Source organism: Haliaeetus leucocephalus, unplaced genomic scaffold, assembly GCF_000737465.1.
Source record: "Haliaeetus leucocephalus isolate CR32 unplaced genomic scaffold, Haliaeetus_leucocephalus-4.0 Scaffold880, whole genome shotgun sequence".
Lineage (NCBI taxonomy): Eukaryota > Metazoa > Chordata > Aves > Accipitriformes > Accipitridae > Haliaeetus > Haliaeetus leucocephalus.
The window spans coordinates 4872956-4897685 of NW_010973316.1; the positions used below are offsets into that span (position 1 = coordinate 4872956).

General features: G+C 39.2%; 1 protein-coding gene across 1 annotated transcript in view; it reads right to left on the bottom strand.

Annotated features, from left to right (window-relative positions):
- BARD1 (BRCA1 associated RING domain 1) overlaps positions 1-24711 on the bottom strand; it is a 43584-nt gene extending 18873 nt beyond the window's left edge. The window contains exons 1-6 of the mRNA XM_010583257.1: positions 24632-24711; positions 24423-24479; positions 20562-20707; positions 12759-13756; positions 4088-4168; positions 3189-3361 (exon numbers count right to left, since the gene is read on the bottom strand). Coding sequence (XP_010581559.1) covers positions 3189-3361; positions 4088-4168; positions 12759-13756; positions 20562-20707; positions 24423-24479; positions 24632-24711 — 1535 coding nt within the window. The remainder of the gene's footprint in view (positions 1-3188; positions 3362-4087; positions 4169-12758; positions 13757-20561; positions 20708-24422; positions 24480-24631) is intronic.
- Between the last annotated feature and the right edge of the window lie 19 nt (positions 24712-24730).

A 24730-nucleotide genomic window follows, 5' to 3' on the forward strand; every position in this document is an offset into this window, starting at 1 on the left:
AGTAGCTGTATTTGCTCCCAGATATATCTTACATTCCTCTACAGACCAGTGGATCTTACCTGCCTTTGGGCCTCCAGTCACTAAATATTGCACATATTTAAAAACAGTATTTCATCTTGCACAATTGAGTATCATACTAAATTTCAAAACTACTGCTCTAAGCAGGCTATTCAACACAAGCTCTGTTTTTATTCCAGTAGATTAACTCTCCAACACACAAAGGACATTAAGACACAAAACTGAGTTAATTCTACAGTCAAAACAGCAGCAAGACATCAGTCACTTTTGTGAGGTTTCATGCTATACATTTCAGTGTCCCAAGTAACATTTGAATACGTTTATCATGTTCACATTTTACTTAGCTTAGCTAAAGCAATAGACTTAAGTAACCACAGTGAACTAATCAAACTTTCCTTCCTGCCTCAGTGAGGAAATGAAGAATCACTTTAATATGCCAGGACAAAGAGGGCCCTCTCCTGGGCTGAAAGTTAGTTCATTGAAAGCCTGAAGAGCCTACAAAAGGACTAGAAAGTTTCATAGACCAAAAAAAAATGCAAACTGAAATTAGACAAATTTATCAGTTTGGCAAAATTGGTTTGGTATAGTCTTAGCTCACACATTGCATACCTCTAAAGTTAAGGCACTCCTCAAGTATATTCCTAAAGAAAATAAAACTTTAAGAGATGCAAGTTCTACTCGTCACTGCTCAATTTCTACTCTAGGATCTTTAAAGTAATGATGTAAAGGTGAGCAGATCCTGCATTAAGTACAAAGAGGCCAATTATAACTAGTCATACTGAAAAGAACTATAATTGCACCATCTTAAGTGATCACCTTGTTCCACCTTCTGTTTTTAAAACTGTGGTCTGCAGATCTCAGGGATCTAGGAAAAAAGTCACTGAAGAAAAGCAAGCTTCTTGTCAGATTTGACTTCATTATAAGGGTACCTGCATCCACTAGAAAAAAAATATTTAAACCTTCTACCTTAAAGAACATTCAAATCCACTTACCTAGACAAATCCAACCGCTGTTTAATCAGGACTACAACTACCAGAGGCAGTGGCAGAAAAAAAAAAAAGGCATAAGGTTTGCAAAGTCATGATCCAGGGAAAGATCATGGCACAATTCATTGCTGGAAGCTAGCAAGGCACAGGAAGGAAGGCACAAGACATTCTCAGAAGTCTCAGACATACTGTTCTTGTTTCTATTCTTTCTTGGTAGTGTTTGGAAGAGGTCCATAAAGTCTTACTATTCAAGCCTGAACACTTTGCTTGTACATCCCTTCCTCTGTGTCTCTAATGCTCTCTGTAAAAATAGGGAAAAAAGAAAACCCAACCCCTTTCCATCATCAATGCAATAGTAACATGCACAGTAGCATTTCAGCCAGAGATAGAGAGTTTACAGAAGATTTGGAAGCCTCAGTTTTTCCAGGGGGGACATACAGGACTGGATTTTTGCCAAAGCACCTGTAGTTCTTTTTACCAGACAAATAAAACAAAGATTAAAGGCAGCTAAATTTGTTCCCCCAAAGATTTTAAGTTAAAAGAAAAAAAGTATATATATTTATTAACACCACACACTAGAGATTCCAAGTACCCTAGATATTAAGTCAAGAACAGTGCATACTTAGAAGTGGGTTAGAAGCCATTTTTGATACCCAGAGGTACTGCAAAAGGTACCTAGTTGCAGAGTTGTGACATATCCCATGTCACACCGTTTTAATATACAACTGAACATTACCTCTATTCAGTGAAAAGCTAAGCCAGAGCTTAAGGTTTACGTACATCTTTCATTCCATGATTAAAAATAGGAAGTCACGTTTGTTCATGTAGAATGAGCTGAAAGAGGTTCAGCTTCATCTTGGTTTGTGTGAACACATGCAGCAGAAACTAAGGCTAATGAGACACCCAAAGAGTCCACTGTTGCAATCTGGAGTCTCTGCTGTGCAAATCTTCCAGTGTTTAAGTCCTGTCACAACCTTGCATCAAAGGTGTTGTCTGTGCTATGCTTTCAAATACCAGATAGACAAGTGATAAGTGTCACACAACCAGTTCCCAATATTCAAGTGGCTTGAAAATTAGTTTCTGAAGCTGTCAGCTTTTCAAGGTGTAATGCACTGGTCTTTGTTGTTCAAGAACAAAGTGAAGATGAACAAATGATCCTTGTTTTACTTTTTCATGCTGAAGTTTTGTGGGTTTGTTTTGGTTTTGTTTTTTTTTTTAAAAAAACAGTATATTGAAGATTAAGACTCTTTTTGAAAACCCTATGCTTTTGCATAGAGTACCTTAATTCTGTAAGCTTCAAGAGCGAATACTGAGAGCCGAAGTGATTAAACTGAACTTATTTATGCTTCTTTATGCATTATGCAAGACTTCACCCTATCATGTTACTATATACACACACACCTATTGACAACATGCATTGGACTCATTTTATACACACAGGCCCCAGCACAATACTACAACACCTAAACCCACATTTAGTGTCTGAAGTACTAATAGCTCACAGGGTTATTCATAGACTAACAGATACTTTAGCACCTCCTATACACAAATGCCAATATCTTCAGAAGGCATAACTGTATAGAAGATTCAAGTAAAAATATTTCTAAGGGTTTGGGGTTTTTTTGTTTGGGTTTTTTGTTGTTGTTGTTGTTTTAATTAAAAAGTATACTAAGGATTAGAGCTTTGATCCAGAATGGAAAAAATAAAAAACATTACCCAGATCTCAGCCTGTGTCTATGCCATTTGTGAAGGTAGAACAGACTGGACCGAAACACCTTCTGCTAGCAAGTAGTGTAGTAAGAGTAAAGAAACAAAAAAACAGCTATAGCAGTTCAAAACTCATCTAGCTCAGCATCTTAGATCTGACAGTAGCTATAACAAGATGCCAACTGAAAAGTGTAACAATAGGCTAAGCCTATTTTGTTACTTTCCTAGTACCATCTCCAATACTCCAGCTATCTATGACTCGGACATCCTCAGAAAAGCTTAGGACAAAGCAAAACAGAAAGCCCTACCTGGAAAAGGAGGATACGAGTATAGTGGAGCATACATTTAACACCCACCCCCTCGCTTCAAATAAATCACATGTATTACCAGCTTTGCTTCGTATTTACTTAACATGCACCCTGGAAGCTATAGCTGTAATGAATGCCGCAGTTAAAAGAACATCCCACATCTACTTACACTGCATCACGGGAGGCACCATGCAAAAGCAGCAGCTCAACAATGCTCACATGCCCGTTCTTGGCAGCATCATGAAGCGGTGAGTCGTTCTGATACCCCGTAGTATTCACTAATGCCTTGTATTGTAGCAACAGCTCCACCACTTCTTTGTGCCCATGATTACATGCCTCGTGCTAGTTAGGTAAATCCGTAAGTAGTAAAGAGAGAAAACTCAAGTAAAACAGAATTCAGAGGAAGGACCCGTCACACCAGTAACACATTCATTTTCAAACACCTCTCAGTAGATGCTTGGGGAAGACGATGCAAAGATACTGCATTACATTCCTGACATGAATTAACCTTGGAACCTGGCACTAATAAAAAGCACAGAGAAGAACTGAACAAAGGCCAACTGTGTGCAAATTAGACTACAGGGAACAAAGCCTCCCAGATTACAGACTCTGTCAAGGGTATTCTTCAGGAGAAGTAGTAGTCATGGTTGAAAAGAACCTTTTGTTTATTTTCTGCAATTCAAGTGAGCAATTTTTTCATTCAACTACTTTATATATTTCCAAAATGGTAAAAAAACACCGAGGACATTAAGAACCCATAAAACATACACATTGTCTGCAATTGATCATTTTCTAGTTATCATAGTTATATCCTCTGCATTTACAGAATCACAGGCTAATAGATTTCTTAGCATGCCCTACCTCAGCAAAGCAGTTGGATTTGGGCAGGTCAGTAGTTGCTAATAAATTCTTTTGAACTTGTTTACTGTCACTTCTTCACTTCACATAATTTTTTGTCACCTAAATGCATGTAAAGGGAACTAAAATATAGGAGAGGAAAGGAGGGATGAAATGAAATCTGATCAGAAGACAGGTGACAGGAAAAAAAATAAAGTCTTCAACACTCACCAGTGGTGTCCAGCCAGCATTGTCTTTGACATTGGGATCTGCCCCATTTTTAAGCAGCTGTTGAACAGCTGCTAAGTCACCCTACACAGGAAAAAAACATAGTTATTAAAAAGTAATGAAGAAGATACATAAAGACACAAAAATTTAAGAAATGCAGAATTATAATTTAGCTGCAAAAAAATGTAATGATACAAGTCTTCCATTAGATATTGTCAGGATGACAAAAACTCAGCTGGTTTGGAGACCACAGTTTATCATTACTGTTTGTTTAGAAGCACCTATACATTTTACACAGTTATATATTTTTAGATAAAAACAATGCACATAACAGACTTAACTCAGAATAAATGGACAAGTCTGTGCTGATTGCAATCTGTCCACTAGAGTCAACTGCAAGGATTAAAGTCAGGAACATTTATTGAGAATTTCCTTGTCCTTCAGACTGAATTTTTTTCAAACTAATCTAAATAACTGGCTAGAAACATGCATAGGCGAAATAGATTAATAAGCCTGACAAGATTCTAGAAATTGTTTTCCCACAAGTCAAAAGGAAAAGAGTTTTATTTAACACTGCAATTACTACTCATGTTGAATCTCGCTGACACTTTCTCTGACAGTTATTCTACCAAAATAGTTTTCATTTGCTTTTTGGAAGAACGCTATATTCAGTTTTTACTATAAGCAAGGAAATGTATGTGGGAAAGGCTGGAAACTGATGCAGAGATCATGGGAAGAGAAAAGAGGCTGAGTAGAGAAGGCGAAGGAAGCAACTGGGCAGAATTGCGAATCAGAGGTTTTGACAGTCTTAAAAGACAAGTATAAGAAATAAAGTTGGTAATAAGATTGGAGCATATACAGATGCAGCTATAATAGGCAAGGAGAAGCCTCCTGCAGAAGCTGAGGCAAATAAATCTCTGCAGTGCAGGTCGTCTTAAAAGCAGGTGGGAAAAGTAACCCAAAGAGACTAAAAACAAACAGACTCTGATGTCCTTCTTTCACAGAACTGCCCCCACCCCCAGCATGTTGGTACTTAAAACTCACTTTGTGCAATATCAGCCAGTTCCTGCTTCCCGCATTTGTTACTACAGTGTAGCAATTGCAAAGGTCTGCCCTACTGAAAGAGGCACCATAATTCTGTACAAAAAATCTTTGCTGCAATGTTGGGAACCCTCCACAGCTGCAGGTACACAACTAATGGGGCCAGGCTGACCCACACCTCTTAGCATCAGGTACCACCTCTCAGGCCAAAGCAATGATTTACCTGCACTATTACAGATCAGGAGCAGTTACACACCATTTCTCAGCTGACGGGGTAACAGGGAAGGAGGAGATTGCCAAATGTCATCTCATGACCACGACTACCTAAATAATGCAAGCTTTTCAAAGGCTAAACTAGCCTAGTAGGCCTCAAGTTTCTGCATGGCTTGCCACCAATGCCCCAATTCTTTTTATTTTAGGGTTTGGGTTTTTAGGATCCACTAACACTTTCCCTAGACCATGGTTTTGTGATCCCCAATGAAAAGACTAATATACAAACTGGTATCTAGCTCTTGTCCTTGGCCAAACTTGCAATATATAAATATTTGGACCTGCAGTGGGGAACAGAAGTTTAATCCATGATATACAGAAAGTTCCATGCCCTTAAGTAGTAGCAAATCAAGGAATTCCTAAATGTTACTCCACAGTGTACCTTAGAAAAAGTGAGAGAACATTAAATTAAGCTTTAGATACAACAAAAACTCGATCCCATTTTTTGGTCCCAGCAAAATGTTACCTTTCAAAGCAATTAAAGAATTCTAACAGCAGCTTATTCATTATGGTTACAAGGTGACAGACATGCATCAAATCTGAAAAGTTATTCAGAGGCAGTTAAGAGTGCTTAGCATTAGATCTTTTTCTACAGAGAGAAGATACAATTATCTATAATGAGTGAGATCTGAGCTTATCATTTAAAGTTAAGTTTGCAAACATGTACATCAAGGGTTTGACATTTCAAGAGTACTCCTTTAAAGCAGCAAGCATAGCTAATAATTTGTGTGGGCATTAGGTAGTATCACAGGTTTTCAGAACTTTATATGAACATTGATTTGTAAAACAGTGCTGCAGTTTTATCAAAGGAAATGTCGCTGGTGTGGACACCAGTACTGACAACATCCACAGACTGAAATCCAGGTCTAAGTCAAAATTAGAAAATTGGTGTTTTGCTGTTTACAGAAGACAAATATTGCCATCGCCTCAGCTGTAAATGGAACCTGCTCCCTGCAACCGGCACCTAGCAATGAGAGTGACAGAAAGGGAGGGGAAGCTGTCATGCCAGCTGTACTGCACAATGACTAGATGGGTGCTGTCAATCAGGATTACAAGAGATGTTAACAAAATTGTTCATAGCTAGGAGAACGTGCCTTTTGTCCCCTCAGTGGCTTTTCAGCGAGTTACCATATTATGAATATTTAGGTTTTTTTAAAAAAAAAAAAGCAGAAGACTAAATTTCAAGAAGCACATCCTTAACAGATGCGTTAAGTCCCTTCTGCAAGGATCATCTGACAGTGATCCATGAGTAAAAAAAGTGCAGTTAACACATTGACCAGTTCTATCAAAGTTGATGGAATTACTCTACATTTAAAAGTTAATAAATGTTTTGCTCAGCTCTAAACAAGAAAGAATAAGGACCTGGTAGGGGCAAGTCCCAGCCACAAATATCTATATACCATATGTCTGTCTTCCACAAGTAAGAAAGCAGAAGAGACTACACTGACTAGTATGGAATTGCTAATTCAAACATGCTTCATAAAGTTGTGCTTTGACTAATATTGAAATCGACTTTGTGCATTTAGTCCCTTGAGTTTACTTGATCTAGCAATGCCAGCATAAAATCACCAGTCCTAAATACGGAGTCATAACCATACCAGATGATATGAGGAGGGGCCCTCACAGCTTGTCTTAGCAGTCTGTAGCAACAGCAGAGTGGAAACATAACTGGAGATACTACTTGTCCAGAAACAGAAAACAGGACAAACACCAGGTAGAAAATGCTAACATTAACAATTCACAGGGAAGTGTTTATTTTTAAATCTCATTATCAATGAAGGATTACAACCAGCTTCTGAAGAGGCAGAAACTACTGCGGAATGTAAAGTTACCCATTTGGAAGAAACAAAGCAAAGGACATTTTAAGCTCAAAACAAAGCTTATGTATAGTGACAACACAATAATGCAATGGGTTTGCTCCTCCTCTGCTACAGCTTAACAGAGCTCTGAAAACCACAGAAGCAAGAAAGGCATTGGGGCCATCTGTTGGCAGATCTAGACGACAGCATTAGCTTACACAGAGAAGGGTATTTACACAGCTTCAGAAACACTTCCCTCCCAATGAGAATTTAGTTCCTGCAGATGCAGATGGCATAAGCCCAGAAAACCATCCTCACTTGGCTTAGACAAGGTTTTTGGTTGGGCCTTTTTGTGTTTTGGGTCCCCCCCCCCCCCAAGTCAATTGTATCACAACTTTTAATGCAGACAGATGGTTAAGAACAGCAAGCGTCCTTGCAGCCCTATTTTATAGGGGTTTTTTTTTCCATTTTAACCTTTACTATTTCCATTAACCATCGATACTTTCCACCCAAAAGTCACATCAAAATTACTAAGTTAATGAAAACATATTCTACCAGTTCAAGAGAGACGCAAAGAATTAGGGCAGTACATGAAGATGAAGCTAAAAACCTGTACCATTTCAACCAAATACTTCTCCCTTTATTTGCAAAGGTAACCAAGTGACTTCAATCTTTAGGTCAAAAAAAATGAACAACCCCCCCCTTTCAAACCCAAATACATTTGCTTGTTTAAGTTACAGCAGGGAGACGGGACAGACAACTAGGTTATTTACAACTCATAAGTGGTCAAAGAGGGCAAATATGAATTACAGTGTGCTTATAGTAATTGTGAATGCTACAACCAACTCTTTCCAGGAACCAGCGAGTTTCTCACCTCAAATTTCTCCAAATTAATTCCCTACCCAGCAGATCATTTATTAACTAACAAGCATACAAATAGCTATGCTTAACCTTTAACAAAAAGCAAACATTCAAGAAGTTCAGTTTAACCCACTTCAGAAACAAGAAAAATGACAACCAAGCATTATTAAAAAAGAAATGGCAATTTGTTTCTAAGCTTTCAAATCAACACTTGGGAAGATGGATTGCTTTGACTCGTGACCAATTTTCATATTCTTAAGTTCTATACATTTGAAACCATTACACCACTTCATTTTTGTCTTAAGCTACCTGCTGGATACTACCCATAATCAGGAGGCTGCTTGCCATTCCTATACCATTTGGCTTTAACATTAGAAAGCCAATGTCAAACTACAACTTCAAAGCAGTCTCAGGTGCCACACCTGCATCTGAGTTATCCTGCTAGTTTCTGCCAGCAGACCTCATTGCTCCAATGAAATGGATATTATACACACAGCTAAGTCACCTGCCACACAAAATCATGAGGTCTGGACAAAAAGACTCTGGACCAACAGATGCATTCATTCACTGTGAAGCAGCTGGCAGGAATGATGCTGTCCATCCACTGCTTTTTACTCAGGGGAGGCTGGGAGTGCCCGACTGCGCAGCAGCACAAACCCCTCTTGTACCTACAGGTGCGAGTGGAAAGGAGGGAGGGGAACACGTTCTTCCTATGTACACGTGTGACCCAACACTCAACCATGATATATACCCATCTGGTACCAAAAGCGAGGAACTGCACAGCTGACTAGGTCAGACACCTGACAAAAGACCTAAAAAGTATTCTGATGTTGGCCATCTCATCGTCACAAAACCACAAAATCTTCTCTCACTCTTCCTTCTAATGTGTCATTACCTGGTAACAAAGCAATAAAAAGGAAGAACAGTCTCACAGGCTCAGAAGGAATTACCTAGTAGTTATTACAGTGTTAAGTATAATGAATATGAAGGCTCCAGCAGAACAGGCTAGCCAAGGGTGAAGCCTTTATGAAGGCCCTCCTGGGCAGCTGTCAAAACTAAAGGATCCCTGAAACAGGAGGTAACCAAAACTGGTCCCAATGCTCTTTCTCTCTTTCTCCCGATTAAGTAGATGCTCTGCATAGATGCAATTTCTTCTTTCCTCAGAACAGGTACAACTCTCCAATTGCTTCTAACTTAAAGCATAAAAATCAAAACCTTCTCCCAGCTACCTCCCATCCACTCCTTTGTAACAGTGCGGCTGTTCCTGTCGTCTTCTGTTACCCTGTTGCGTTGCAGTTTGCTATTCCTCTGCCTCGAATTCGTAGTGGCAGCGATTCCACACTGTGAACTGCGCCATCAGCTCCCTTGTCAAAGCAGAAGAAACATAGGGACAACCACAACCAGAAATACTGTACCAAGAAACTATGATTTTTTTCTCTCCGTAGTAGAATTAAGACTCTGTACTAAGTAGTTGAGTAGTACTGTGCTGCATTTTTAATTGCCATGTAAGAGTTAGTCCTGTGAACAACTTGTTACTTCACTGTAGAAAAAATCCTATGTGGAAGGGCTGCTGATTGGGCAATTTCCCACCACTTTAGAATATTAGGAGCACAATAGGACACGTTTTGTATTTTAACTAATTGGAAGTTTTACCTTTAACGACTATGGAGGAAGATAAACATGACTGCTGTTTGGTACGGGAAGAGCTGCATTTATTTTAATTTATTAGTTTAACTCAGCACTAAGTTCATCCACATGAGAACCTTTCTTGAGAACCATTTTGATTTCAGTAACTTAATGACTAGTAGTAGTAAACAGGGACAATCCCTCAGAATCATTTGAAACAGCACAATACACTTAATTTTAATGCCTGATAATGTTGTTTATTATCTCTTTTAAATAAGAAAAACAGGAGAACTCAATTAGCTTTAATTAAATTCAAGGTATTGGACCCTAACTACTCTTGAAAATAATATTTATTTTTATAATTAATGAAGTCCCAGAGAATTAGACTTTACTTCACTTTGGCTGGAGGGTGGCAGCTACAAGTCTATTTCCCATTAAGCACATGGAAAAACATTACTGGCTGTGGAAAGAACAAGAAAAAAATAACCTATAAAACAAAACTGGAAGAGAAATACTTCTTCCAGAAACAGAAAAAAATGACAGGACTATTTTGAAAAAAAAAACCAAACCACAATGAGAATATGCATACAGTATAAAGCCTAGTATTTTCAAGACCAATTTCTTTGAGAAAACACATTTATCAGTTCCATAGCAGGGTTCCTACAACTTAGAAGAGTCATCTAGAAACATACAGGTTATATGAAAGATACTTGCATTTAAAAAAAAAAATGTTTTCTTGCAATTGCCACACACCATCAGCAGATTCATGGCAATTAATCACTACTGTTTCTTGTTTGCTGCTTCACAAAGTAAAATGATACCAAACCCCACGACCAATAGTTCTTTAGAAAGACCAACTCCTCACATCATGCTGGCTTGAGCAACTTAAGTCTTAATCCACTTTGACATGGGCTAGTAACTGTGCCTACATTTACTGGCTACCAGGGGACGCAGCAACTTCTCAGGAATGCTATAACATACCCATGATTAAGCTATATAACAAGAACAAAGAACACCACAAATGAAAGGAGATAATCTGTATAACCTCCTTCTACAGATGAGGAACTGAGGTTCAGAAACAGTAAAACAACTTTCTCAGAGTTGCACTGGAAGTTTCATAATAAAGATTGCTCTCCTGCCTTATTTTAATTACATTTGAAAGAGAGTGGTAACTTTTGGATCACCCTGAAGCCCTACCTAGTTAAACGAGCCTTTACTAATGAGCACCTCAACGCAAACGGAATTGACAGATTCAAACCACAGCAGAACTAATGAGGAACAGAAGCAAACTCCCATTTTAGCTCAATAATTATAAACATTAAAAGACAACACCAAAATGAATTCACACACAGGACTGAAAAAAGCATTAATGTGTATGCCCACCCCACCACCTACACTACAGCTGGAGATCAGCTTTTCAGCCCACTGAAATAGCCCTATCCCTTTCTCCGAGGGCTGCACCAATGCCAACAAGCAGTGCCAGCTAATACCCCTAAACTTGGATAATCAAAACTTGTTTATCCTTTTTGCCTATAGCATGAACTGCTTAATTTTTACTCATTTATCTTCAAAATGCTTTGCAATGAAAAACCACCTCATTGGCATATCACTGTTTACTCCAAGTCTCGCAATAAGCAGCAGAGATGCTCTGTTTTCTTAGATGAAGTACTGTTCCAAAGAAGTATCAGACACGTTGCTGGAAATCACACCTGTGTGAAAACTTGCCAAGGCAGATCAACTTTTTTTTTTTTTTTTGAACCAGTCAGTCATGACAGTATTCCTTACAAATTCCCAGAAAATCATAGAAGGATAATTTGTAAACAGTGCTTTAATGAAGAGGAATATACAAGACTTATGATGAGAGGTAACAGGAGATCTATCCTTTCAACCTCTTGAGTCCTGTGAGGACAATGTTTCATTTTCTCCTCCCTAATTCTGTATTAATGGCATCAAGTAAGATACTTGAACTCAACTCAGCTCAGCTGCCACTTCCTTTTAAAAAGGTCTCATGCAGCAGGAGTGGCTTATTAGAATGCCTTTGAAAGAGGACACAGTTATTTATCAAGAACAGCTTTTGTCTCAACAAATAGAAGTGCTGTATAAATGTCAGGATGCTTACAGGTGAATCAATTCTACCAGTATGGGCAGTTTATTAGCTACACAGTATTTCTATATTATGATTTAGCACAAAGTACATTTAAATTGCTAGACTACAAACTCTTTGAAATGACCTTTCAGAAGAGAGCTGCCATGTTAGTGCATCTGACGAGTTTGACTGCAAGCATTCAACTCGCCCTACCTGCATCCAGCTTCTGCATAGTAATAGGGAAGGACAGCCCTTCTAAGGACCAAAGACATGAAGTTCTACCACAGCAGGAACTGGCTAAGATAACAACAGCAAAATGAGTGACAGCTGTCATTCCAAGAATAACATTGAGCCTACATAAAAGTGAAGTCTACTGAGAACATCCCAACTCTCTCATAATTCTCCCTTCTCCACAGTCTGTGATGACAACATGCTCAGAACATAGGGCTCAGCATGGGAATCCCAGGGAGCAGCATTTTGTTCCTCTTGAGCCAACACTTGCATCAGGTGGAGGATCTCAAAGATTATACAATAGTTAACTTCAATTAAGGTTGCATAGTGTTATCTTTATGCAGATAATTCAGATCCTGTCCCGGCTGAGTCACCAGGTCAAGTTAAACTGATCAAGATCACTCTGTGAGCTCTGAAATACTTAGCAAAACTCCTTATGACAAATCAGAGCCAGCTTTCTGGCAAATATAAAGCCAAAACATTCGAATACTTATCACTTCCTAGAACTCATAACTGACACTGTAGTACACCGCATTTCTCAAGTATAACAATTGTTCATCATTCCAATAGTCATTTCTTTATGAAATCAGAGAATCAGGTTGGAAACTCCCCAATAAACCTAGAAGAAAAAGCACACAAAATGAGATTCCCCCCCCCAGAAATAGGATGCACTGAAGTAACTGGTTTCCAGGATATTTTTAATACAACATTGTCTTTTTTAACCCCTGTTTAAAGTTGAACTAGAAGATGATGATCCTACCTTGATGGAAGCAACATGGAGCAAAGTCTCTCCTTTGTAATTTCTTCTGGCAATTGTGTTACCACCAGGGGACTTCAACACAGAAGGGCTGTGTGGTATTCCTAACTGATCACAAGTCTTAGAACTAGATGGGGTAGAGGGAAGTTTTGAAAGTGAAGGACTATTTATTGCTTGAAAGACTGCAGAGCTTCTTGTCTTCATTACAGTGTCAGTAAGTTTTGATACAGGGGAAGAAATCTGAACTGGTGTCTTGTGTTCAGTTGCCAGGGAGGTGGGGCAGCCCTGATGTAACTCCTCTAAGCAATCTGCCTGCCTGCCTGACTTCCCAATAATGGCCCTCTCAGTTCTTCTTGGTCTTTTAGACTGAGAAGTAAATGGAAGTCTGGATTGCTCCCTTCCACGCTTATAAGATGTAGTTTCATTTTCTGTTGACAGTGATGTCTCTGTAGCAGAATTTTTTTCCTTGCTGACTTGCACAGGGCACGCAACCTCACTGCTATCTTTCTTCTCTGAGGATTTTACCTGTGGCAATACTTCCACATTTTCCATATTTTTGCTGGAGTCAGCTTCCTTCATAGACTCCTGCTGAAATGTCTCTTCAGGGCTATTGGGTTCTGGAGCACACAGGGCTACCGGTTGACTGCAGATGGTCACACACTTTTCCTTAGGAGTCTTCTCAACTCCTCCTTTCTGCTCAGGTTTCTCTAAACTCCACACTTTGTTAATGTCCGATAGACGCTTCTTCTTCATCTTCTTACTCTGTCTCTGTGTTGGCTTTTTTGTTGGCTTGGAGGGCTTTTCATGAGGAGGGGAAGGAAAGAAATCATAAATTGAAGATGTGTCTAGACAAAGGTCATCACTTTTAGTCTCAGGCTGACTCTTGTTCAGGACGCATCGAATCTTCCTACTTCTTGGGCTGAACCACATTTTTAACTGTTTCTTCTTATTCTTTTTTCCAAAGTCTGAGTCAGCTGGTGTGGATATGGCTTCTGTTGAACCTAAGTGCATCAGGGAAGAAGAAAAATCATTTATAGACTACTCTTCAATAGAACATTGCAAAGAAAAAACATCAGAATAACTGTAATAACTGATGAAATGTCACTAAATACAACCTATGAGTGCCTTCATTTCTTCTGAAAAGACACATGTAATGGCTTTAAAACAACTGGCAAGGTCACACGCCACTCTGGAGTTGAGGGAGCCCAGTGCAGCAAAACTATCTGCTAGGCAAGTCAGCAGCCTGGTAGAGAAATTTCTTTAACAGTCTGGGTTCATAATGCAGCATCTGGACAGAAGATTTCTGACCAGATTAAAGAGGAGAGAAGCTGGTTCTCTCACTGAGTTTTCCTTGGAAATAGGTTTAACAAAGTAGTCTGTGCATACACAAAACAGCACAGAAATGTTCTTCTAAAAAGATATTACAGTTCATCTGAAGATGAACAGGAAAAATAACTGCAAGCAAGCAAAAATAAAATCCTTATAAAAATGTTGAACATTCCTGAGAAATTTTGACTGATTCCACAGATACAGCAGATGAATCAGAGGAATATATAGAAGATCTGTAAGTAATTGTGTCCTGTCATTTGATCCTTTACCCCTTGATAGTAAATAATTCCAAGGAAGCTAAACATTTTTATGATCTCAAACATTTCGTTAAAAATACGCGGTGGAGCAATTTTATAAGTCACATTGTACAGCATATTACAAATCAATAACCAAGATGACGGAGGAATATCGTGTACTCCCAGTGCATAAAATAACAGTTGAGAACAAGGGCTATAAATGGTGTCCTCAATGGCTTAAGAATAAATTAAGGAGCATAAAGTGACCTCTAAGCTAGACACTAATTTAATTTGACAACAACTCTTTCAGTGCAAAAGAACTATAACAGATTTTTTACAGATTCTTTCTTGGAAAACTCAGTTATTTTAGGGTACTTGGACAAGTCCTCCAAAGTAAACGCACAATTCATTCTTTCTGTTGCCCCCAACCTCAGGGACTACCATTCACAAAAGTCTTGGTGATTTATAGCAATCAATCACAAAACCAATATTAATTTTGCCTAGTGAGGCAAGTATGGTATTATTAGTATTATTTTTAAACAGAACTAAGACAAAGATCAGTGGGGGTTTTTAAACATTCTTGAAATAAACTATACAAGGTCTCGACTATTAAAAGTGACAGACACTCACTGCAACAGTGTATTACTTTCACTTCAGTGCATTAATTTTCTATCCCCATACCTCCTCTTCTGTTTTTGGTGTTAGTAACTATAGTCTGTTTTCCACAGCAAACTGTGATAAACTTACAGATAGCAGACAAACGAGTCCCACTCCCTTAGCCACAAAAAAATACGTTTGAAATTTCACTTAAAACAGAACTGTATAGCTAGTAATTCAACATCGAAATAGGCATTTGCTGTTTTCTTTTAAAGCAATATTTCAAGGTTAAATGTTTCCTCAAGCTTGATTTAAATTACCCTACTTACCCCCTTGAATTAAAATGTGCTAGATACTAGGAGATTTAGCTAGAGGAATATGTAAGACATCAGACCAAAATCATCTTTAAGAATACAGCTTGAGGCTAGCTAATCAATCATTTGGGTATCTAAAGATAATCATCAAGCACAGAACTGCAGCTATTTGGTTTTCCTGTAGGGCTGGGCTTGGTGCAAACAGGAAAAAAAGCGCTGAAATTGAGACTGAAATCTCCTAACTAGCTAGCCTTCAGAAAGATATCATATCCAATTTCGTTCTGACAATAACATCTAAAAAAAAAGGAAGAGCTTGATTGCAAACAGATGCAAAATATAAAACACAGTTACTATTTACTTGTCTTGCTTTTACTGTTTAGACAACTAGCAGATTTCTTTCTAAAATATTTACCTTGCTAGAACTATCAGTCATCTCCAAGTAAAGAGGAGGAATAAAATCAGCTTGCAAAAGTCATTTGTGCAACTATTTTATGATGGCCAGAATTCTTTTTGATGTGTATAGCACAGTAAGACTTTGAAGTCCAAGTGGCAAATTCAATCAAAGGCATTGTCCTTCAGAAGTACAATCTAAAGCAGCATAAGACAATTAAGTATTTACACTGAAAGCTATGTATATACCAGTTTTGGTAGCAAGAAAGCTTGTGAAAAATCAACCACAAGTTTCTTAAACTGATCTGTTCATTACTAGTTGCTCAGCAGGAACTTACTGGTCAGGTTATTAAAAACATGCTGAAAATACACCAAATAAATACTGTCCCAGGATTATTTTTCCTCACATGCAACTACTTTAGGTGTAAAAGAGTATCTTGTATGTTTTAGAACAGGGAGGCATTCACAGAACATGATTAAAATGCCATGCATACTGTGAAAGAGATCTGTCACATCGTGAGGCCAGCCATGCACACCTAGGGCATCTCCATAGCCTACTGGGGAAGAAACTGCAATTTCTGCCAAGGTGTGTGCTGTCTCTCAGCCACTCTTCAATAAATCCATCCTTCAGAATACTCTGTAGCTAACATCAACTTTACCTGAACAGTTCTGCATAGCATCTGCAAAAAACATTATTCTTAGACTCTGCTGCCCCTTTCCTCCATTTCCAAAGTGTACAAGGTATGGAGTAGAAGTAATAAGGACAAATGGCCACTCTACCCTCCCTGAAAATCTAATCCTTTGATGGACCCAGAGCTGTGAGAGGGAGAAAGAAAACAGACACAGTGCTAAGAAACCAAAAGGAAGTTCTTATGGTTTAATATGGAAATGTTAATTTATATAAAGAGGGTATTATCTGGTACCTAGTGCATTCAGTTAAACTACCTTCAGAGAAAATTGCTCATAGAAAAATCGATCCAAAGGAATTCTTTGCTGTCTCCAAGTTAGAAGCCAGAGCTTGCGTCTCAACACAAGTGAAAAAATTACTATATACGATTAAGATTTGTCTTTTTAATACATAAGAAACATCCTCCCAAAATTTTTAGAGATGCACTGAGACAAGGTAAATCAGTAAAGTATGCCTTACTAATTCTAGATTTTAAGCATTTGCAATAACGTAAAGACTGCCCACGATAACAGTATTAGAATCGGCCTATAGCAAATGCAGTAAATTTCCTCTCCATTACCTATTAAACATAACATTGATACACACAATACATTAATTGAAATCTTTCTAACTTAGACTTATTTGCACATAATAAGCACAAGTTTCTTAATGCTGGCATTTAACAGAGTTGAATTTCTTAAGTGTTGAAAGGGTTGAGAGTAGACAAAAATATTAGAGGAGATACACAGTGCATTGCAAATAGAGAGCTACATCTCCCAAGTTCTGCTGTAGTGCAATAACAGGCTAGAGCAGGAAAAAAAGGAGCAATTAGAAAATGTGGTTTAGCTATCATTAATCTGCATCAAAGGAATATAATGATGCACATTGCGTGCCTTTCAAATTATTCTCTATTATGGGTTTCAGAACAGAAGTTGAGAAATCTCTTTGACAAACTAGTCCCTTATTAAAAATCAAAGGGAAGTGCTTTGGTACCATCTGTGCAACATTAGTGCCTTCACTGAAGAATGATTATTTTGCAAGTTAAGTATTCAACACCGGGGGGGGGGGGGGGGAGAAATTACACCTTGCAAAAACTCATCTTTAGCCATTATGAAAAATGTCATAGTATACATGAAGTGCAATGTAATCTGTTACAACAGGAGTTCAACATCTTTCCCTCCACATCAGTAACTGAGAAACTGAATTATGATACTATAAAGGCTAATCAAAAGTTGATCTCTCCTACTGTCTACCAGCACCAACATGAGCTTAGGAAGCTTTGACCAACACCTGCAAGGTCTAGCTCTCTGAGAAGGGGGGAGGAAGGCTTTCTGTTTGTGTAAGAGCAAAGCAGATTATTTTACAAAGAATAAGGTTAAATCATCTATAAATGGTTGTTGTAAAAATTTATGACAATCTCTTCTTTTTAAAGAACATCACACAGAAGAATCTGCTAAAGTATTTAGAAATTCACTTTCAAAATCATTACTGTAAATCAACTTTCTTCAACTCTAGTATACTATACACACTATGTCCACAATTCAACAAGTCCTTACTAATTACTCACCTATGAAGCCTATCATCCCACCAACTCCAATTCTCAAGATGTCTTGGACTCTGCAACATTAAAGCTAAAGATTTTGAGGTGCAGACATCCCACCTACGAAGGCTGCCAGCCAGATAGCTTCCCATTACCCTCATAAAAAGGTACGACACACCACAGCGAAAAGGTCAGACAGCTCTCCTTATCTTGCCACAGACTAAGGACATCTCTAACAAGCAAATTAATTTTGAAACTTAGCATTTGCTACCTATTTTCTAGCCAGTTTCATGTTCGTTGATTGCCAATTCCCCTTCAGTCACCCCAGTACTATCCTGTAGTGTCATTTGCTGTGCTTCCCTTTAATTTAGAAGGGAAGTATTAGCTGTTTTGTGCAGTCTTTCCTGAATTACTTGCTGCTGCTTCTTAGAATGCACATGCTGTTTGGCAAAAAGCTATTCTTATCCCAATGGAGTATGAATTAAGATCTCTCTCATACCTACTGTGGAACCTCAGGTTACAAGGATTTTTATACTTGAAATACTCAACACATGAGCTTAACCCTATCCTTTTTAGTCACAGTAGTTCCGTGGTTTTTTAAAGACAACGCACAACTTACTGCATTCACTAGGTCTGTTGTAGATTAAAAAATGGGTAGTATGATGCATCTGCATTAGAAACTTCGGTGTCAACAAGGATCTCAAACAGAAGCCTTGAGACAAGCCACAATTGTCTCAAAACAAGGCATATAAAACAAATATGCAAAAGGGATATAAAACAAATATAAGGAAATACTCCTTTTTCAACTGCTTCTCTTCCTTTCCTCCACAGAAGGACTGATTCTTCTGTTTGCTTTATTGGAACATAATACAATTTCTGACCTTCTAACAAAAAAGAAAAGAAAATATTGTTGACAGGAATGTGGCAGAAGTACAGTGCCGTAAGAACATGAAAGCAACTCCTTAACAAGAGAAGCCCCAATGCTCCAAACTCAAACATATTGTACTTTGTATACATTAAGTTCAAGACATAAATCTATGGGAAGTGACAGATTTGCCAGAGGTGAGGGATAAAATATCCTAAAGGATTTGCTCTCAAAATCTCTAAAGCTACAGCATCCTGTGATTTGCCATAATACAACATATAATTGGCTGGTTTTAGAGGTATGCTCATTTACTTACTTATCCAAACCATTCCTGACAGTGAACTATCACCAACTCGGGAGGTTTTTCCCTCAACCTCGGTATGAAACATCCAAAAGGCCATTAATCTGTAGTACAGTGCAAAGACTACAAGTGATGGAAAGTAATCTCCCACATCAGTTCATAATTTTAGCTCCAAATAAAACACTCCTGTAAACTTCAATTTTGTGCTTGCTTTTAAGTCAGAACAAAGAATAACAGAAAGAACCTCATTTTGTTCTGTGGTTTAGCCACACCACACAAACTTCATTTTAGAAGAACTATGGGATTAAATGTATTATTCAACTTCTAGTACAGTTAAACATCAGACCAATTTTTAAGAGTTAATCCATCTGTAAGAGTTCTCCAAAATGTCCAAACAGTATCAATAATACTTTCATGGTGTATTTTAAATGCTTTATTTATAGCATCACAAATAGTTCCTCTCAGAGATTCTCTTCCAACTATATTTTTGAAAGCCTTCACCACTTAAAATGTTTCCCTGAAATCCTATTTAAGCCATCATCTATATTTTCTATGCTCCAGAAGATTTAATCACCATAGGATTTTATATCTATATAAAATGTATTCCTTTACAGTTGGACATAGGTTTCCAGCCTCCTCACTTACAAGCATTTTGATGTCAATAAAGAGCTACCCCATAAATGAACATGAAGGTGCTGATGGGATTAGACTTAGAAAAAGAATCTTTAATTTAGACAAACATATTAGGAAGCAACAATGAAGGAAGAATTACTTTTTCTGTATCTGACAGCTAAATTAATGTTTTCTAAAACTTGGTCTTACATAAAATGCTCCTCTCTGAGCTTGCAGAAAAGAGACACATTCACCTATACTCATTTCACTTCATTTTCTCCTACTTTGACAATCAGCCTAAAATTTGATAAAGAGATGAATTCCCAGAGTACAATCTCTGCAATCTTCTAGCACAGTCAGCAATGACAAAATTCCATTGCAGCAGACTAGCTGATTGTTAGGGACCAGAAAATAAATGAGTTAAGATTTGCCTCCTTCCCCTTTTAGGCAAGGAACACATATAATTTTTGCCATGTGCAAAAACCCTAAACTGAAAGTTACTGGGACAGCATGCATGTCTCGGTGCACAAATACACAAGAGGCAAGGGAATATATGCATTAATCCTTTAACAGGGCCACCCCCTACAGAAGAGTACACTGCAGAACATTACACACTAGTGCTCCCCTAAGAGCACAGGATAAGACAACTTGTGCCCCTGGTTTGTGCAACTAACTGCCACATGACTTGGGAATCTATCCCACTTTCATCTAATTTTGCAAGACAGATTCTAATGAATTATGGACTAAAGAGCTCATGCAGATTTCTCAGTAGAACAGATCACAGAACGAGCAATCCATACAGACAGTTCTCTTCAAATCAAAATTTCCAAACATGATTTGGAACAGCCTTTCAGAATCTTAAACAGGGCTGCACTGCTCATTCTCTACAAAGCCCGTGAAATGAAATGGAGCAGTCTGGATTCAACAGCTGTCAGAGACTCAGGTTTGCTCTTACCTGAGGTGTCCGCACCCAGTAGATGCCGCAGTTTGCTGCAAAGCTGAATCATGTTGTCTAGTTGCCGGTTTATCTGTGCATCTTGCACCCAGGCTGGCATGTGGCACACTGGGCATTCTGTGCCAACACAGTCACCCACGCAAGATCTGAAAGTCAAATGTAAAAATCCATTATCCAGCATAAGTTATCCACTATACTCGCTATCAACCTTTTCACAGCCAAACGCTCAGCAAGAATCTCTTATTTTAGCATTGACAAACCACTACTGTAAAGCCTACATGACTTAGTCACAAATGCAGGAGAGGACATATTTATCATGGCAAGTGACAAGCCATAATTAAGCAAGCCAAGTCCAGAGCCTTCTCAGGATGCTCTCATGAAAGGCATGGTATCTTGTGACTCCCACAGACTCACAAATTTTCCAGGTATGCTAAACCTCCGTTGTTATCTGGAGACAAACAGCAATTAGGCTCGAACAGTTAAAACTACACATTCTTTTACACCTCAGCTAAAGGTAGAGCTATTCTTCTGTAGCCTTCTATTTTTAAACAAGTGACAGAAAGCGAACCTATAGTAAACTATCTTTCCACTTTTTCCTACTTAGTTTTCTTGATATTGTCAAGTTTCACCTGTCTGAATGCTTTTCTGTAAGAAGTCGCACAAGGATCTGCAGGTGCTCAGAGTATTCCATCACTTTTCTCTTTCAGAGCATTTATGTCAGGAGATGATCAAGGCAGGGTGGGTGGGGGGAACAGATTTACAAGTGTTAAATGACCTTTATCAAGTAACTTCTTAGCAATACTACTCTCCCATATAAGCCTAAAATCTCTTATTCATTTGATTAGTCCAGTGAGAGGACCTCATGATTTGCCATCTGAGCTGCAACATTCAATGGCCACTGTTATGTCTCAATTCCAATCTATCCTATTAAATATAGGTTATAATTTCATATACCCAAGACTGAATTAACTTCAAAAGTCTCCATTATCTTACCACCACACAGAACACAAAATTCTAGCCAAAGGTATAAAATTAAATGTGAGCAGATTATGTTAAAACATTCAGAGGAACAGAATGCAAGTAATATCAAGGCACTGCTGCCTGGAAAGGAAGATCAAAGTCTATGGATCTAGAGACTAAACATATAATCAGCTTGGAATCTGACAGTCATACACCCCAAAACTAGTAGTGTAACAGTTAACAATATCAGAATCATAACTACTACCACCACTTTCCTTAAGAAGAGAGTTATGTTCAGATCTGTTCTCTGCATTGGCACCTCTCCCTCAAACACCACACAAGTATCATGCCTTCAGTTAATTCCAAGACAGGAAATTTGGTATGTAAAAATTGTGCTAGGTGTTTTTGTGCTTTAAACAGCCTGCTGGGAGCAGGCAAAGGATCTCACGATTGAGACACTGCTATGGCCGGGAGACTGAAGTACAATTCTTGGCTCTGACATATTCTAGATGACATTGACAAGTCACTTGGAGCAAAGATAGAAACCAGCCAGGTCTTGTTCTCTAGGAAAGTTGGCCTCAGGTCTCCCATGTCTGTAAAGGGTAGTGCAAAGGAAATGCAGAATGACTTTTATACCACGACATTTCCTAATTACTTCTAGCTGTTGATTTTTTATAGTTAATGGATAATGACTGTAACTAACTTAGTAGAGTTACTCAGACAAAACTGCAGAAACGGATCTTAATAAATATCCCTGGCCATAATAAAACCCATGCTAAGGGAGAACCAGTTACATTATGTGTGACCTGATTATTTCAGTTCATTAGTTTCACATATTTCACTTCATAAGTCAGAAGCCAGCTCCAGCCATTCACCCCATTCCTTCCCGGATATATTAATAAATACGTGTTTTTAGCAATGGATCAGAATCAGTTCATGTCAGACTACTGCAGAATCAACCCATACCCTACCGAATTTGCTGGTAAACAAATTAATCTAAATTTCCTTAGGTTTATTTTAAAAAATTGCCGCTATCCAAGACTCAGTCATCAAAGGGCACATGAAATTGATGACTAAAAGGTCAGGCATACAAAAGAGAAAAGAACAGGCATAACAATAACTTGGATAAGAGCAAATAAACTCTTTTTCTGGAGTAAGAAACAGCTGCTAATGAGTGCTTAAGACTCCTATTAGCTATTCTTTCCAGCATCATCAATGCAAACTGCCTCATCTTCTGATGTCTTGAAAATTTTTCTTAAAAAAAAAAACCAACAAACTTCAACAAACAGTGGGTGTTTGAAATCTATCACCTAGAATACACTGGGGTTATCCAAAATAAAACCACAAGGCTTTAGATGCCCAACAACTAAACAATTATGGTTATTAAGCCACCCTTACGCTACCGTTCAGCAATCCACATTACACCTGAGAAAGAAAAGATTTTGTAAGATAGATATGAACATATTTATAAGTAACTCATACAAGCTTCTGGGGGTTATTTTACAAAGTAGTCTGTGGACAGGTAGTACAAATAGAACACATGACAAAAAATTTGCTTCAGATGGCAGAATCTTATATAGGAGTTAATGGCTAAAGCTGGGAAAGAACCCACAGTTCTGGATAGAAATAAATCATTTGTGCATCTTTTAATACATCCATACTGGGGGGGAAGAGATGCCGAGGGTATCTGTCCCATAACCAGTTACTCCTTAAGAAGCAAGAAAATCTTTTGCTAGTATTTTACTCTTCAGGCCTTCAACAATTTAAGCTCCCATTAGAAAGGTGCAACTGAAGACAGGGAGTGAATACACAGCCACAAGGGAGGGAGGGAAGAAGGGGTTTCCTCTGCTTTTGACATAGTTGGCATGGTCACTACAGTATCAACATGAGGCAAAGCTGAATCTCTAGACTGGCTTACAAGCAGAGGTTAGAAAGTGTCTATCTTCTCCACCATAAAAAGCATATGATTTTCATAGCCAGCTCACATCTCTGCTCTGCAGAGAAACTGTTAAGATATATGACTGACCTTTTAAGTCCCCATGTTTGCATTTTCATGCCATGAAGAGCAGTGACATACAAGACAGCCAGAAGGTTCCACCACCTTCCCCAGATGAGGTTCTGGGGCACAAACATTTCACACTCTGCCTGTACTGACAATGCAGTGAGTTGCCCTAAGACAGGCCAAGTGACTACCACCTCCTCAGAACTGCCTCATCAGCAGGATATTTCTAACTTAACTCGTTTTGGTTTTTTTTAAACACTCAGATTATTTTACAAACTATAAGTAGAGGTACTCGTGCTGTCCCAACATGTTCAGATGGACACAAATACAGGAACAGTTACCAGTGGCAGATCTGAAGGAGCAAAGCCATTAGCATAGCAGACGGCCAAAGCAATGACAAGCAGCACCAATCCTCTCAAGCAGAGCAAAACCACATTGGAAACAGTAAGCATCTTTCCAGGCTGCTCTTTTTGGTTTGTTTTTAAGGGAGGAAGAGGAAGGAGTTGGAGATGACGAGAAGAACTGGAAGTTGTTTCCGCCTCCTACCCCACTGCGAGTGGACTTCCCCGTCCATCAGGCTGACGGTTCCCTTTACACCCGGGCAACCACCTGAAGACTAAACCAGCCCTCGGAAAGCTTGGCTTTCGCTTCGGGCAAGCCAGACACCCGCCCTATAGCAGCGAGCCGGACCTACAGGGACCTACAGGGAAACAGCAGCTCCAGCTTTCCTCTCCCACTCAACCCCCCCGGCCCGAAAGCACCACCGGTGCCCACCTCCCTAAGGCCGGCCAGCCTGTTCTCCGAAACACGGCAGCAAGGAGGGCGGGGGGGCCTTCAAAGCGCCGGCGGCTCGGGGAGGGAGGCGGAACGGCCGAGCCCCGGCGCACCCCGCTACTTACAGGCAGAAGATGTGCTCGCAGTGCCCCAGGGACACGGGCTCCCGCAGGACGCCGGCGCTGTGGGCAGAGGAAGGAGAAACGCGGCAGTTTTAACACACGCGGCCTTAAGGGAGAGCGCCAGCGGCGGTTCCGCTCGCCTGCCGGCAGCCGGGACGTAACGGCCGCGGGGCCGGGGTGGAAAGGGGAAGGGGAGGGGGGGCATCCGTTACCAGCGGGAGCAGCTCAGCGCCCTCTCCAGCCGCCCCAGCGCGGCGCGGGTGCGGGCCCAGGAGGGACCGGGCAGCGCCATGGGGGTGGCGGTGAGGGGC